This window comes from Urtica dioica, chromosome 9 (assembly GCF_054948205.1).
Source record: "Urtica dioica subsp. dioica isolate 48M chromosome 9, U.dioica_male_clone48M_v1_H2, whole genome shotgun sequence".
NCBI classification, from domain to species: domain Eukaryota; kingdom Viridiplantae; phylum Streptophyta; class Magnoliopsida; order Rosales; family Urticaceae; genus Urtica; species Urtica dioica.
In genome coordinates this window covers 28,080,853-28,096,014 of record NC_142764.1, presented here as the reverse complement: position 1 = coordinate 28,096,014, position 15,162 = coordinate 28,080,853, and the positions used below count along the sequence as shown (strand labels likewise).

Here is a 15,162-nt window from a genome sequence, read left to right as displayed (position 1 = left end):
CGAAAAATGAATTTTTTTTAATGAAAGCAAGATAACGATAACATAACATTAAAATATATTTATATATTTGAAATGCTCGTAAGGGTTGATCAATAAAGTTTTCAAAATTCATTTTAAGAACAAAAGTAAATTTTAGATTTATACGTAGGAAAAGTCGTGTGCAATGAAAAATGTAAACACGATTTTGGGGAAGATTTTTAATGTTGTAGTTCACTGTTTAATGCTATAGAAACTGCATTTTGAAGCGTAAAAAATTGCATTTTCGAGTTGTTAGGTCGGAGATGATCTTAATGGTTTAATGGTGACTAGTCAACTTATAATGCCTCTCTGTTCTTCGACCCACACAAATGCACACACAAGACGCAACATAAGAAAAACAAAACGCGTTTTTGACATAATTACAGTCAAAAGCCAAGTTCAGAAGAAAAGGAACACACACGAAATAAAGATTAAAAAAATCCGTTAAAAGAGCTAAACAACTACCAAAAGTCCAAGCTTTTTACCCCACCACCACCACAGCCATCCCCAACTATTCAACGCCCATTAAAACCCAAACCACCCAAAAAAAAAAAAAATGAAATGAAACCATCGAGCAACCGAACAACCATTCCCATGGGAGAGAACGCCAGCGACAGAGATCGTTTTCCGGCGTCGGAGGCGTTGACGACGACGCTGTGCAACTCAATCCAAGCCCTTGGCCGTGGCTTCGATGTGACTTCCGACATCAGGCTCTTGTACTGCAAAGGAGCTCCTGGGTCGAGGCTTTTGGAGATCGACGAGGCTCGGACCAGAGATCTTGATCTCCCAGGCGGTCTCGTCGTGCCTAATGTCCCTTTCGATATTCACTGCTCTTCCGAAACGAGAGCCACCGATAAAGTCCCCGTCTGTAACTTCCACGAGGTACCACTTTGCAAAAGACTCTTCCTTTATTGTTATTATTTTGGAATTCGTTTTTGGGCAGCTTATTTTTAATTCACGATTATACTGAAAATAGGGCTTCTTTAGCTGTGAGGTGATTAAAACTTTGCTGGATTTAGTAAGAGCTTTGTTGACTTCCCATCAAACGTTTTTTTTTTAAAGAGCTGAATTAAGTTTGAGAAAAAGTGAATTAAGTTCTTATAAGTGATTCGGAGAAGAGTTGATTCTAAAACCGGCGGTTATCCGCATTGGCATAACAATAAAATAAATTGGAGATTTTTATGAGCTTGTCTCGGTATGATCTTAAACTTGAGGACATTTTCCAATAGTGAGTTTATTTGTGAGTTGGTTTCGGCTTTGACTGACAGATGGCAGAGCACTTCAACAAGAGATCGGGTATAACGGGAAACGTTCCTCTCGGAAGCTTCAACGCGATGTTCAATTTCACGGGCTCTCGTCAAATCGACGCGACAGCTACGAAGTCGCTTGCCATGGTGGGATACCTAATTCCCATCTTTAAAGTCAAGCTAGAAAAGGACGTTCTAGTTCTACACGAAGAGATTAGGCGCGCCGTTCCTTACTCTTGGGATCCCGCGTCGTTGGCAAGGTTAGAACGTTTTTCTTTATAATGTGAATAGATTTGATTCTAAAGTATGTATATAATACCGGTGTACTTCTTTGAGCTGGTTCATTTCGTCGAAGTTAAAATTGTGCAGTGTTCACTTCAAATGAACCTAATAAGTCGTACTACTAAGCGCTTTGCGTGTATCTTGAGTTCCTATTGTAGTAAATATATATATATATATATATATATATATATATATATATATATATATATATATATATCAATGTTTAATAAGGCGGAGGCGGGAATTTAGGCGAAATCCATTTCTAGGCGGAGGCGGTAAGCCTTTAGGCGGTACGAGGCGTAAGCCTCAAAAATAATATAGAAAATATATAATATATATAAAATTCATAGTAATTTTCATGTTTTCATAAGTTTTAAAACAAAAACCAATCTAAAAAAAGGAGTTTTAGACTCAAATATAAATTAAACTCGACGACACTAATCAAACAAATCATAGTCGCAGAAAATACACACGCGATACGTGTAATTTTTCTTTTCCCTGGTCTGTTCATCAAAGACCAGTTTCTCCGTAACATAGTCGTTAGAAAAGTCTTTTGGCTTTCGACCTTTCATTCCTATAAAAAAAAAAAAAACATTGCTGTGACTTGTGACGCAGAGAATACATTATAAACCGAACCAAGAGTGAGTTCGAATAATTACCGAGTCAGTGAGGGAGGGACAGAGCAGCGTAGCAGCGTGAGGGAGGGACGAGAGCAGCGTGAGAGAGGGACGAGAGCAGCGTAGCAGCGTGAGGGAGGGACGAGAGCAGCGTAGCAGCGTGAGAGAGGGACGAGAGCAGCGTGAGAGACCAGTTTGAGAGTCGGTAGAATATGAAGTGACGATCAACGTGAGAGAGAGTGTTTTGCGTGAGAGACGGTTGACATACCGATAGTTTTATTTACTTATAGTTAATTGTTATTAAAAAAACCTAAAAAGGCCCGAATTAAAAAAAGGCCCGATTATTTTGGCCCAGTTTTCTTTTTTTAAAAGTCTAATTTCAAAGGCGGTAAAAGGCTGTTTTGAGGCGTTTTGACCGCCAGAGGCGGGCGCCTTTTTCGTCCGAGGCGGAGAACGCCAGAAACGCTCCCAGGCGTAAGCCTCGAAGCGGTAGTCTACCTAAAAGGCGAAAGGCGGGCCTTTGGGCGCGCCTCAAAACCGCCTTTTTAAACAATGATATATATATATATATATATATAGATGACTTGTACCTTTATATATTTGTCAAAACGCTAAATATTATATAAAAAAAAATCGGTAAAAGGATTGAGAAACCACCATGTTTTAACACTACCTTGTGGTCAATAAGCCGTCGGAATTAGCGACAAAGTGTGAATCTTATTTTTCTTTGTGTGTTTCAGTTTCATTGAGAATTACGGAACGCATATAGTTACCTCGGCGACGATCGGAGGAAGAGATGTGGTTTACATAAGGCAGCACCAATCATCTCCATTATCGGCTTCAGACATTGAGAATTACGTGACTGACATGGGTGATCACCGATTTCACGACTCCCAGACCCACTCCAGCATAGCAGCCCCTTTAAAATACAAGGACAAGGTATATAAAAAATAAAAAATAAAATAAGCATTGCAACTATTTTATTAATTGAACTTAGATGCTTGTTAATATTTTTGGCTCTAAGTATAAATTTTGTGTTTTATCGATTGGTAATTGCATTAACAAATAGTTCTGTTCTGTTGTATAAACGTAACCGAACTTTCTTTAATTAAAAAAAAAAATTGTGCAGGATGTTACCGTAATTTTTAGGAGACGAGGCGGTGATGATCTGGAGCAAAGTCATGCCAAGTGGGCAGAGAGTGTACGATTAGCACCGGACGTGATCAACATGACATTTACTCCCATTGTTTCTCTGCTTGAAGGAGTACCCGGAATAAAGAATCTAGCCCGTGCAATCGAGTTGTATTTGGAGTGTAAGAAACAATCTAAATTTTAGATAATTTCTTATAATGTCTTTCTATTTCTCAGTTATGGCATCAACAATGGTTTCTTAAGGGTCTAATTCACCACAATGGTTTCTTTACAATGTCTTTTTTTTTAATCAGACAAACCACCAATCGAAGATCTTCAGTACTTCTTGGATTTTCAAATCGCAAGAGTCTGGGCGCCCGAGCAGAACAACCTGCACAGAAAGGAGCCCGTGTGTTCATCGCTTCAGTTCAGCTTGATGGGTCCCAAACTTTATGTCAGTCCAGATCAGGTAACGCCTCTCTTCGCGCCTAAAACTCTTTACGTTGTAGTTCGGTGCGAAAAGCCTGCAATGCGACAAATCTGTTCTTCATCGAACCTAGTTGACATAGCTGTGGGTAACGGGAAGTGGACCGATACAAAAGCCTTTTCGATTCCCCAAAATTTTCCTACGGTTTCGTCACTTACCCTTTGGAATTCTGTTACTCACGAATCGTATCCTATTTTTCGACATAGTGAAATCATCTCCCCCGCTTATAATTACTCCGTAAATATGCAAGTTCTTGTTTATTTGCTTTTTTTTGGTTCATTAGAAAAATAGTCAATTTAAACATTTGATATTGCTGAATAGCCAACGTTTGGTAAATATTAAGTAAATAACCAATTTCATGTATTTACAAACGAAAATCTTAAGTAAATACTCACTGTCATATTAAGCCACGCTATCATTTATGGCTATTTACCTAAGATTTATCAAAACGTTGGCTATTTAGCAATATCAAACGTTTAAGTTTGCTATTTTCCTAAATTTTTTTTTTTTTTTTTTACTATCATGTATTTATAAACACGAGTTTCTGGGCAGGTAACGGTTGGGCGTAAGCCAGTGACGGGGCTGAGGCTTGCCCTAGAAGGCACGAAGCAGAACCGGCTGGCGATCCACTTACAGCACTTGGTGTCTCTGCCGAAGATCCTTCAGCCCCACTGGGACGCCCACGTGGCGATCGGGGCGCCTAGGTGGCAAGGCCCGGAAGAGCAGGACAGCCGTTGGTTCGAGCCGATCAAGTGGAAGAACTTCTCCCACGTGAGCACCGCGCCCATCGAGTACACCGAGACCTGCATCGGAGACCTCTCCGGGGTCCACATCGTCACCGGAGCCCAGCTCGGGGTCTGGGATTTCGGCGCCAAGAACGTCTTGCACCTCAAGCTACTCTTCTCGAAAGTCCCGGGGTGCACCGTAAGGCGCTCCGTGTGGGACCACAACCCCTCGTCTCCCTCGCTGAATAAGCCCGACGGGTCTTCTTCGTCGTCGCACGAAGACGGGTCGTCGGCGGCGGCGGCTCTGACCGGAAAGCTGGCGAAGATACTGGATTTGACCGAAATGTCGAAGGGCCCGCAGGACATTCCGGGGCATTGGTTGGTCACCGGTGCTAAGCTTGGAGTGGACAAGGGAAGGATTGTACTGAGAGTGAAGTACTCATTGCTCAACTACTAATTAGACTATCTTCTCTTTTGTTCGTGTTGTGTAACTTTTTAGGATTTTTTTTGCAACTACTAGGGATTATTAGTCCAGCATTCTTTGCACAGCCAATCCTTGCTGTTCTGTTCTGTACATTTTGTTCGGTTCGCCTTCATTCTCATCCGCTGAGGGTAATTATTTGCCGTGGGATTTTATTTCAATACTAATTTGTTTGTTATAAGACAAGGTCATGCTGTTGAGTAATAATAGAGCATTTATTATTTTATTTATGAAATAATAATGGAATAATTTTAGTAGGCCACCATACAAACGAACGGTTAACTTATCCTCTCGATTATTCAGATTTATGAAAAATCGGCACGCTACTTGATAATTATACAAAAAATTTGCATAATTGACATGTTTCAAATTTGCATAAATGACATGTTTCTGTTTACGGGAATCGAGATATCGACCGTATAAATTATTTCATAATATACTAAAAAAAACATAGTATTTAATAAAGTTAAACACAAGAGGACATAGATATTACACGCTTAAAATCAAACTAGAAAATATTTAAAATATAATAATGAGTTCAACATTACAAATACTAACGATCTACTGGGATAGAACTCGGTTGATGTTTCAAATAATGAATCTAGTTTATAATTTTTTTTTTCTTTTTTTATCTTAAAAATTTATAAATTAGCTCCTCTAATAATTTGTTTTTACACATTAACCGTTAACGTATTAATTTTCATTTTTATCTGCGTCACTTGCGTCGAGGGTTCAGTGTCGCGGAATATATATATATATATATATATATATATATATATATATATATATATATATATTTGTAGTGTCGTGAAGAAAGAAAAGCCAAGTGTGAGTGTGGCACATATGGCAACCGTGGGCTGAGGTCAATAAGCCACGTCATCTCCCATGCAAGGTCACTCTCCAAAACCCCTCCACGTAGTCAACCCATTCTCTTATATACACACACCTCTCTTAAAAGCAAAGCCCCACAAAGAGATCAACACTACAGAAACAGACAGAAAACACGCGATGGCATCAACAACAACTACTACTCCCACTCCAAAACACGAGCCTCGAACGGCCTCGAGCGAAGGAGCTCACTCGCCGATGTCGGCGAACGGCGGACCAATCCCGCCGGGAAAGTCGATGTCGACGGAGCAGCACGTGATGGACGAGGGGGCTCACGTGATGCAGTCTCTGAAGCCGGTGAAGCACATAAGCCAGCACGCGTGTTCCTTCGCTCTCTACTCGCACGACATGTCGCGGCAGATCGAGACCCACCATTACTTGGCTCGCCGGAACCAGGAGTTCCTACAGTGCGCCGTCTACGACTCCGACCACCGCGACGCGCACCTCATCGGCGTCGAGTACGTCATCTCTTCTCGCCTCTACGAGACCCTCCCTCTCGAGGAACAGAAGCTCTGGCACTCCCACGCCTACGAGGTCAAATCCGCACTCTGGGTCAACCCTAGGGTTCCCGAGATGCTTGGCAAATCGGAGCTTCAAAACATGGCCAAAACCTACGGCAAGTTCTGGTGCACGTGGCAGGTTGACAGAGGTACGTATCTATGCATGGGCGTCCTTAGATTTTTTACACTGTCCGATTTTTTTTTTTTTTATATAAATATTTTAGGGTTATTAAGTTATATAGCCACGCGGATATAGTGAATTGAGATATAGCCCACATTTGGTTAATTTCTTGTAAATAGCCAAATAAACTTATTAACAGATTAATAAAAGCCTTATTTAACACAACCAAACATATATTTTAGGTAGTTAATAGGCTGCCACGTATGCAAGTTGGCTATTTACAGATTATTTACCAAAGGTTGGCTAATTTACAATTCCTATAGTTTAGGTGGTTTAGTTTAGGTGGTTTACGTAGCTAATTTTTTGAATATTTTATCTGTGATAATTTTTTAATTGAATTTTTTTTTCTTTTTTTGATAGACTTTAAATTATTAATTTTATAATAAACTGGATCTAATCGTTGGGTCTCAAATTTTTATTTACTAAAAATCAAGTAAATAATTAGAGGTTTGATAAAAAAAAATAATAATATTTGTAATTTGAACCGCGTTATATAAAATAATTAGTATAAAACTTTAATTATTATTCCGAAATAAAAATTAATTTTGTGATTCCACCCCCTAGATAATTTGATTCCTAAATCCACGTATATGTGATGTGATGATTCGGAATTGAATGAAATAGGGGATGCGTTGCCGATGGGAGCGCCGGCGCTGATGGTGTCGCCGCAGGCGGTGGTTCCGGGGGTTTTGAGGGCGGAGCTGGTGGCGAAGAGGGACGACAAGTACAACATATCGACGGAGGCGCTGAGGAAGTCTAGGGTTGAGCTTGAGGAGCCTGAGTGGATCAACCCTCAGGCCGATTACTGGAAGCAGCACGGCAAGGGCTTCGCCGTCGATATCGTCCCCACCGACATGAACAAAATCGCTCCTTTCCCCTAAAAACCCCCTATCCGTGTGACTCGATCGTCTCGGTTTCTAAAAGTAATATACTAGCTCTACACACTTATATATATATGCTTAATGGTTGATCTCCGTTTGTAATCTTTTGTACTGTATATATATATATGGAGGAGCGAGCACTGCGTCTACGAGTAACGATAGAAGTTATAATTTGGCTTTTGATTATTATAAGCCGTCGTATGATATCTTTTTATAATAGTAGTTTGAACTTTGAACTGGCTAGCCTTTTAGGGTACGGACTTCTACATTACACACATATGTAGTCGTTTTCAATATCAAACAATGAAAGGTACTACTTCGTCATGTACCTGATCATGAAATACAATAAATAAGAAGTTGGTTGGGAATAAGTTTTGTAGACGATGGCTAATTAACTTGTCTTCGATAGGATCTAAAGTTAACCGTACGTTCAATAATGCGATTCGCCACTGAAGTCCTCAACAACATTATGAAAAAAAAAAAAAAAAAAAAAAAGATACGCTTACAGACAAGATGCTAGATAGAGTCAGGTCCGGCTGCCTCGAAAGTAAATTTATTTTATAGGCATTTTTAACATTTATTTATATTATTTAATATATTTGAGCCTAAAAAATATATATTTTAAGCTTAAAATATATATTAAATTTAGGCTTTTTTTAAACATGATTTGGGTCTTTATTTAATGGGGGCTAAAGCAACTGCTTGATCTAGAGATCAAGCAGGGCCTCGATAGAATACAACTAATTAATCACCACCTTTAGTTGCATTATTGATACCACTCCTGATGTTGGCCAAAACCTCACGGCATTCCTTAAGCTTCTTCACGGTGTTGGTGAGCCTTGCACGCTTGGCAGCCACCGCCGGCGACTCCTCCATCAGCCTCTCTATCCCTCCGCCGGCGGGACCCATCATCTCCTCCACCACCGCCACTTCGAACTCCTTGTTCACCAGCGTGTCCAAACTCAGCCTCAACCTCAGAGCTACGCAGTCCACGAGCCTCCTCAACACTACCTGCGAGAAATACATGTGTTGTGTCTTTCTAATTCTTAATTATAGGCTTACTATATATATATATTAATTATAAGTTTTTTTTTTTTTGCTCAAATAACACTTCCAGAGTCCTTTTCTATAAAAAAAATTAATAAAATTTGATACCTAAACTACTTAAAAAAAATATTTATTACTAACTAAAATATATTATTCATGTTAAAAAAAAAAAACTGACAAAATAATATTTAGACCCTGAGAGTAATAAATAAAAGTTAAATAATTTGGCTGAGATCTAAACTATACTATTATTTCAACAACTATTTTAGTTTATTTACGTGTACGTTATGTACCTTTGAATAATAAATGTTTAAGGTACGTACCTTCCAGTATGCCACCACTCTCATCCTTAGCTCGAACGCCTGTTCAACCACCGCCGTCGAAGAACGCCTCAGCCTCTCCAACCCGATCACCCCAAACCCCTCCAACTCTATCTGATCCGCCGTGCGGTCCCGCATCTTCCTCGTGAAACCGGCCTTGAGCCCCATGAGCTTCCCGAGCTCGGCCACGAACTCGGGGCTGCACGTGTAGTCCGTCAGCTTCTCCATCTCCAGCACCTCCGCCACCCACGCCGCCGTGTGGTCCCGCATCCTCTCGATGAGTCCAAGGCAGGCCCGCCGCATCGAGGCCTTCAGCTGGTGGTAGCCCTCCACGTGGCTGGCCACCACCGTGAGGACGATCTCTTCCACGTAGTCCCACACGCTGTCGATGAACCTCGTCGGGATCCCCGACACGGCCGCCACCTTGGAGCGGAGGACGGAGAGGAAGGCCGTGCGTGGGAGGAAGTTCGGGAGCTCGATGGATTTCGCCTCCTCCAAGTATTCGATCTCCTCGGCCAGGAAGTTGCACACGACGGGATCGCTCTCGAGCCCGAAGTTGCGCACGATGGGATCGGGATCGCTCTCGGGCAGGAAGTCGCACTTGACGGGCCTGACGGGATAGCTCTCGGGCAGGAAGTCACACTTGACGGGTGGATAGCTCTCGGGCAGGAAGTCACACATGACGGGATTGCTCTCGGCCAGGAAGTTGCACACCGGGTCGCTCTCGGTGCAGCCGTGGAGCTCGTCTGAGAAGCCGGAGAGCATCTCGGCGAGGCGGGCGGTGCAGTGCATGCGCTTATCGTCGAGGTACTCGTCGAACTCCCCGCGGAGGAGGATCTTCCGGAGTGACTCCTTGGCGAGTCCCACGATGCGCATGAAGGTCGTGAGCGCCTCTGCAGTCGAGGAGATGGATTTCGGCAGCGCGTTGAACTCCGCGAGGCTCTTTCCGAGCTTGTCGTTGATCTTCTTGTCGATGTCCGGGAGGTTCCGGTTGACGCTCTTCGCCTGGATCTTGGTAAGCTTCTGTGCTAGGACAGGGACTCCGACGATGGACTTGTCGATACTGGAAAGGAGAGGGTGAGTGGCGAACAGCCTCGCCTCCTTCCCACGCGCCTCCTCGTACGACTCGTCTTCGATCCTGTTCCTCACGCACACGTAGCCCAGCCCGATGCTGACGTCATTTGACGTCACCTTCTCCATCAGACCCTCCGGCGACCTGTCGGACTTGGTCACCACCGCGAGAGTCCTCTCGCCGGTCAGGTCCACGCTCTGAGACATCCTAATGGACTCGCAGGTGGTGAAGTCCACGGCGGCGGAGAGGACGTTGAGGATTATACTCGCCTCCGGCTTGATGTGTTCCATTATGATCTCCTTTATCTGCTCGGCGATGTCCTCCGGCTGGCCCGGCACCGCCACGCGGGTGATCCCGGGAAGATCCACCATCGTCAGGTCCGGAACGCCCTTCTTCTTCACCGTCAGAGTCAACGGCGTCTTCGAGATGCCCTTCCCGGAGCCGGCGATGACTTCGGTGGCCACGTTGATGGCTCCGCCGACGTTGGCCTCGTCGGTGCGGACGATCTTGCCGTTGTACTCCAGAAACAGCTCCGGCTCCAGCTCGGAGTGGTTTTGGAGGCGCATTATGAGAGGGACACGTGTGCAGATCCCCTGGCCGCGGGGGAGGCTGATCCTCGCGAGGGACTCGAGGACGGAGGACTTGCCGGAGGACTGGTCGCCGACGACGACGATGGTCGGAAGCTGGATTCCTTCTTCCATCACCATCAGGTTGCGGAGCTTGTCGACGGCGTCGAGGAGTGGTCGGATTCGATCGTTGTAGGAGGACACGATCGGCGCCACCAGAGGACCGACGCGGCGGTGATCATCTTCGATCAACGATCCTTCATCGTCTTCTACCTCAACCTTATTGCAGTACATCTTTATGTAATTATCGTAGAAAGTCTTCTTTCCAACTCTGATCATTTTTTTTTTTTTGCTCTAATGAAAGATATTGTGATACACTTGGCTGTAGGTGAGTGAGTTTGAGCTGCAATAGTTGGTTTGGGAGGGAGTTTAAAACATCATGCGAATTTAATGACTAGGCCGAATATAAAAAAAGTACCGAAACAAAAATATAAAACTGTCAAAATAATCAATATTTAATTTATTTTACGAAATAGCTAATAAATTACATTAATCCACTTGAGTAGACAAAAGTACCATTCATTTTAAAATGAAGAGTTACCGAATATAAATTAATTAACAAAAGTAAAATATATTTTAATACAAAATATTACAATAAATAATTATTCCATTTATAGATTAAAAATTCTGTAAAAATATTACGAGATCTTCACTGTCGATCTTCAACGCCGAGTCAACATACGTAATTTTTCATAGATCGTCACCGTCGATCCGTCTCGTACCGCTAATTCTTCGACTTGTGACACAGAGTTGCCAATTCTCTTACAAATAAATCAAAATAAATATAAATAAACCGAAATAAACATAAATCACTACTACAAAACTGAGATTCTACAACGCTTAAAAACAGTTGTAGAATTATTCTACAACACTTATTAAGCGTTGTAGAATGATTCTACAACGCTTATTAAGCGTTGTAGAAGCTTCTACAACGATAGAGTTCCATTGTCCAATTTTAAAAAATTCCAGAATTCTCGCCGCGGCGATGTATATTTCTCGCCGCGGCGAGATATTCTACAACGGATATATCCGTTGTAGAATATCTCGCCGCGGCGAGAAATATACATCGCCGCGGCGAGAAATATCTGGGTTCTACCCCAATTCTCCTCGCAGCGATGTGTATTTTGAGGTCGTCTTCTAGTTTTTCTTATACCGTTACCGCTATAACTAGTAGTAATGGATGGCGTGAAATCTAAGAACCACAATTTCAACTAAATATCAAATGCAAACTCAATTCCAACAAAAGTATCAAACAAATATGATGTTTCAACCTAAATTATATCAATCCATACTCTCAATTCCAAACAAACACTTATTTTCAACCTAAATTATACATAATTCTCAACCAAAAACTAACCCGGAGTGTAGATGTGGAGCATGGAGGCGTGGAAGAAAGAGAGAGTCGGAGTTGTCGCCGGAGACGCCTAGGCTTGTGTGAGTTTGACGTGGTGGAGGAGTTTATGGGTTTGTGGTTGTGGCTTTTGTTGGTTTGAGGTTTGGGTTTTGTGGGGACGGAGAAGAATAGTGAGGGCGGAGAGAGAGTAAGGGAGAAAAGAAGAGAGCGAGGGCGGAGAGAGAGAAAAGTGAGGGCGGAGAGAGAAAGAGAAGTGAAGGCGGAGAGAGGGTGAGGGCGGAGAAGAAGAGTGACGGCGGAGAGAGAGAGAGCGAGAGAGAGGATGGAGAAGAAGAATGAAGAACAATGAAGAAGAAGAAGAAGAATAATGAAGAAGAAAAATTGTCTGAGGCTGAAATTCGGGCGGGCCTTTTGAAAAAATTTAAATTTTTAGGTTTTAAAACGCTTCTACAACGCTTAGAGTAAGCGTTGTACAACTCTCGCCGCAGCGAAGACTATTTCTCGCCGCGGCGAGGCTACTGAAAAGTAAGCCCAGAATTTTCTCGCCGCGGCGAGAGATAGCCTTCGCCGCGGCACGAAAATCTTCTCCAAAAAAGGCTTTCTGAAACTCTTCTCGCCGCGGCGAGAATCCTTCTTCGCCGCGGCGAGAACCTTCTACAACGGATAGATATCCGTTGTAGAAGGTTCTCGCCGCGGCGAAGAAGGATTCTCGCCGCGGCGAGGTCCATTAAATTTCACTAATCCTACAACGCTTAGATTATCCGTTGTAGAAAGTTCTCGCCGCGGCGAGGCTTCTACAACGGATAGTCTAAGCGTTGTGGGAGATCTGAAATATGGTGAAATTCTACACCGCTTATAGTAAGTGTTGTAGAAACACCAAGCTTCTACAACGCTTAGCCATAAGCGTTGTAGAAATACCAAGCTTCTACAACGCTTAGCCATAAGCGTTGTAGAAACACCCAGTTTCTACAACGCTTATTTTAAGTGTTGTAGAATCTCCAGTTTCTACAACACTTAGCCGTAAGCGTTGTAGAATATGGGTTGTAGAATCCAACATTTGTAGTAGTGAATAGACCGACTTCATATATATATATATATATATATATATATTAACACATATAAACCTGATTTACTAAAAATAAACACAAATATACCGATCCAATTGTGGAAGAACTTTCAAGACGACCATGGCGGACCGGCCCACTGAAGCACTCGAAGCCTGCGTTTCAAACACAAATTTACCAAAATTGACACCAATTTACACAAATAAATTAAAATTAACACAAATTAACACGATATTATTAGTTAGAATTGCATAGGGACTTCGATTAAACTAGAAAGGAATTAGTGTTGTTTTAGTTTGTTTGGAAAACCAGCAACCATCATAAACGACAAGAGCATGCAAAACGGCAACCTCAGAATAAATAAAAACGACAATTAGCAATGGTTATCTTGGTAAATAACAGCAAGTGAAAGACCAATCCAAAAAGAGATCTCCAAACTCCAACAAACCATAATCGAATGGCAGTGGCGTTGATCCAATTGGACGGCCGAGTGTCGGAGGTGCTCCACGGCGTAGCTTAGCCGTATTTGCCTGCGACCAAATCTGTTGGCCCTTCTTCCTGGCAGCGCTAGCCGTGCTGGCGTTGTGAAGAAGCTCCATGGTTGTGTCGTTGATTCTAGGGCTTTTCCTCAACCTCGCCGCCATGAGACTCGCCAATATCCTCTTCCACCATGGCTGACCCCACTACAACCTCGGCATGAGCGCCGCCCTGGTTGTCGACCACTTCTCATTCCTCAGCGGCCAATCTTCTTCATGGCGGCGCTTCTTCATCTCTCGAGACACACACACACACACACACACACACACACACACACACACACACACACACACACACACACACACACACACACACACACACACACACACACACACACACACACACACACACACACACACATATATATATATGTACATATATTCAATTTCAATTTGGGAACATATATGTTGGTATTAATCCCGTAATTTAAGCTTATATTTTGGATGATCATCGGCTGACTTCTTCATTTTGATTATTTCTTAAAATAAAGCGTAGCTCATCAGAGATATTTTTGACGTACAAATATTGGCTGAAACGCCACATGCGAAGTTGATTATTTCTCAAAATATTTGTAACAATTATTTAGCGGTATAAGTCACATAAACATAAGCGTTTGCGTTTTAGCCAATGTTTTGTAATTTTTTTGTAAATAGCCAAAATGTTTCGTAAATAGCATAAAATATGACATAGTCAACGTTATTTACACATATTTACTAGAAAATTACTATGCGTTGTTTTATCATTTCGATAGCGTAAATATATTTACGTGATTATTTACCAAATAATAACGAAACATTGACTATTTAAAAATTTATAACGTTTCATATGCTTAGATAACCACTGGACCCTATTTTTAAACGTTAGCTAATTTGTAATCTCAACGTTTGAGTTTGACTACGTCTAATTTTTTTCTTAAAAAAAAACTTTTGGAATTGAATTGTTTGTTTTTCTTCAGTTCATTTTAATTTGTACTTTGTTTACGATTCACTTTTTCAATTTTTCTATTCTACTGCCAAATAAAGGTTAACGGCGCTTCAGACATGGAAAATGACAAGCAAATTTATAAGTTTTGTGAAATTAAAAGCTGTAAATGTTCTTCGATGGAGAATCACTTTTTTCGAATATATATGTCGCATTCGAAAGCGAATTATTCTGTCACGTACGCGTCTAATCAAAGCATTGCCAATACTAAAAAAAAGTAGAATATTAAAAAGAAAAGTAGCCCGTGCCGTACAATCTTCGACGTGACAATTTGTACGATAAGAACGTGCATCAACTATTACACTTCATATTTCAGAATAAAATAGACAAATGACTTGGTTTTATACCAATAACACTTTGATGATGACGAATAGATGATGACGTTACAGTACAGTGTGTTATACAATTATGGCCTTAAAGTGTCAGCTTAATATGCATGGGTCCTGCGTGGGAGATTTTAAACGTTAAAAAGTATTATATAATAATGATAAACATATTATATAATGACTTAGAAGTTATTAGTGTTTTGGATTGACCCCTTAGGGATAAATGTGAAATTTCGGTTAAATAAATAATTTTGATTTATTTTTTAACCGAAAATATTCGGTTAAAATTAACCGAATTTTCGGTTAATTTTAATCGGTTAAGTTATAAGTTAACCGAAGTTAACCGGAAAAAAAAAAGAAAAAAAACTTTAAAATATTAAACTCTTACTCTGCCATA

The 15,162-nt window shown here is 41.6% G+C and overlaps 3 protein-coding genes across 3 annotated transcripts; 2 read left to right on the top strand and 1 right to left on the bottom strand.

Annotated features, from left to right (window-relative positions):
• The first annotated feature begins 354 nt into the window (after positions 1-354).
• Positions 355-5,214, top strand: LOC149386510 (MAC/Perforin domain-containing protein). Its single transcript, XM_089626776.1, has 6 exons — positions 355-900; positions 1,287-1,525; positions 2,905-3,103; positions 3,294-3,477; positions 3,610-3,764; positions 4,335-5,214. The coding sequence occupies exons 1-6, from the start codon at positions 580-582 to the stop codon at positions 4,962-4,964; spliced, it is 1,728 nt and encodes a 575-aa protein (XP_089482902.1). The 5' UTR covers positions 355-579; the 3' UTR covers positions 4,965-5,214.
• A 736-nt stretch (positions 5,215-5,950) lies between these two features.
• Positions 5,951-7,762, top strand: LOC149386509 (histone acetyltransferase (DUF1264)). Its single transcript, XM_089625688.1, has 2 exons — positions 5,951-6,525; positions 7,182-7,762. The coding sequence occupies exons 1-2, from the start codon at positions 5,997-5,999 to the stop codon at positions 7,436-7,438; spliced, it is 786 nt and encodes a 261-aa protein (XP_089481814.1). The 5' UTR covers positions 5,951-5,996; the 3' UTR covers positions 7,439-7,762.
• Positions 7,763-7,880: 118 nt separating this feature from the next.
• Positions 7,881-10,859, bottom strand: LOC149386508 (dynamin-related protein 4C-like). Its single transcript, XM_089625687.1, has 2 exons — positions 8,809-10,859; positions 7,881-8,449 (listed from the first exon to the last, which is right to left on the bottom strand). Exons 1-2 carry the CDS (start codon positions 10,780-10,782, stop codon positions 8,183-8,185), a joined length of 2,241 nt encoding a protein of 746 aa, XP_089481813.1. The 5' UTR covers positions 10,783-10,859; the 3' UTR covers positions 7,881-8,182.
• Between the last annotated feature and the right edge of the window lie 4,303 nt (positions 10,860-15,162).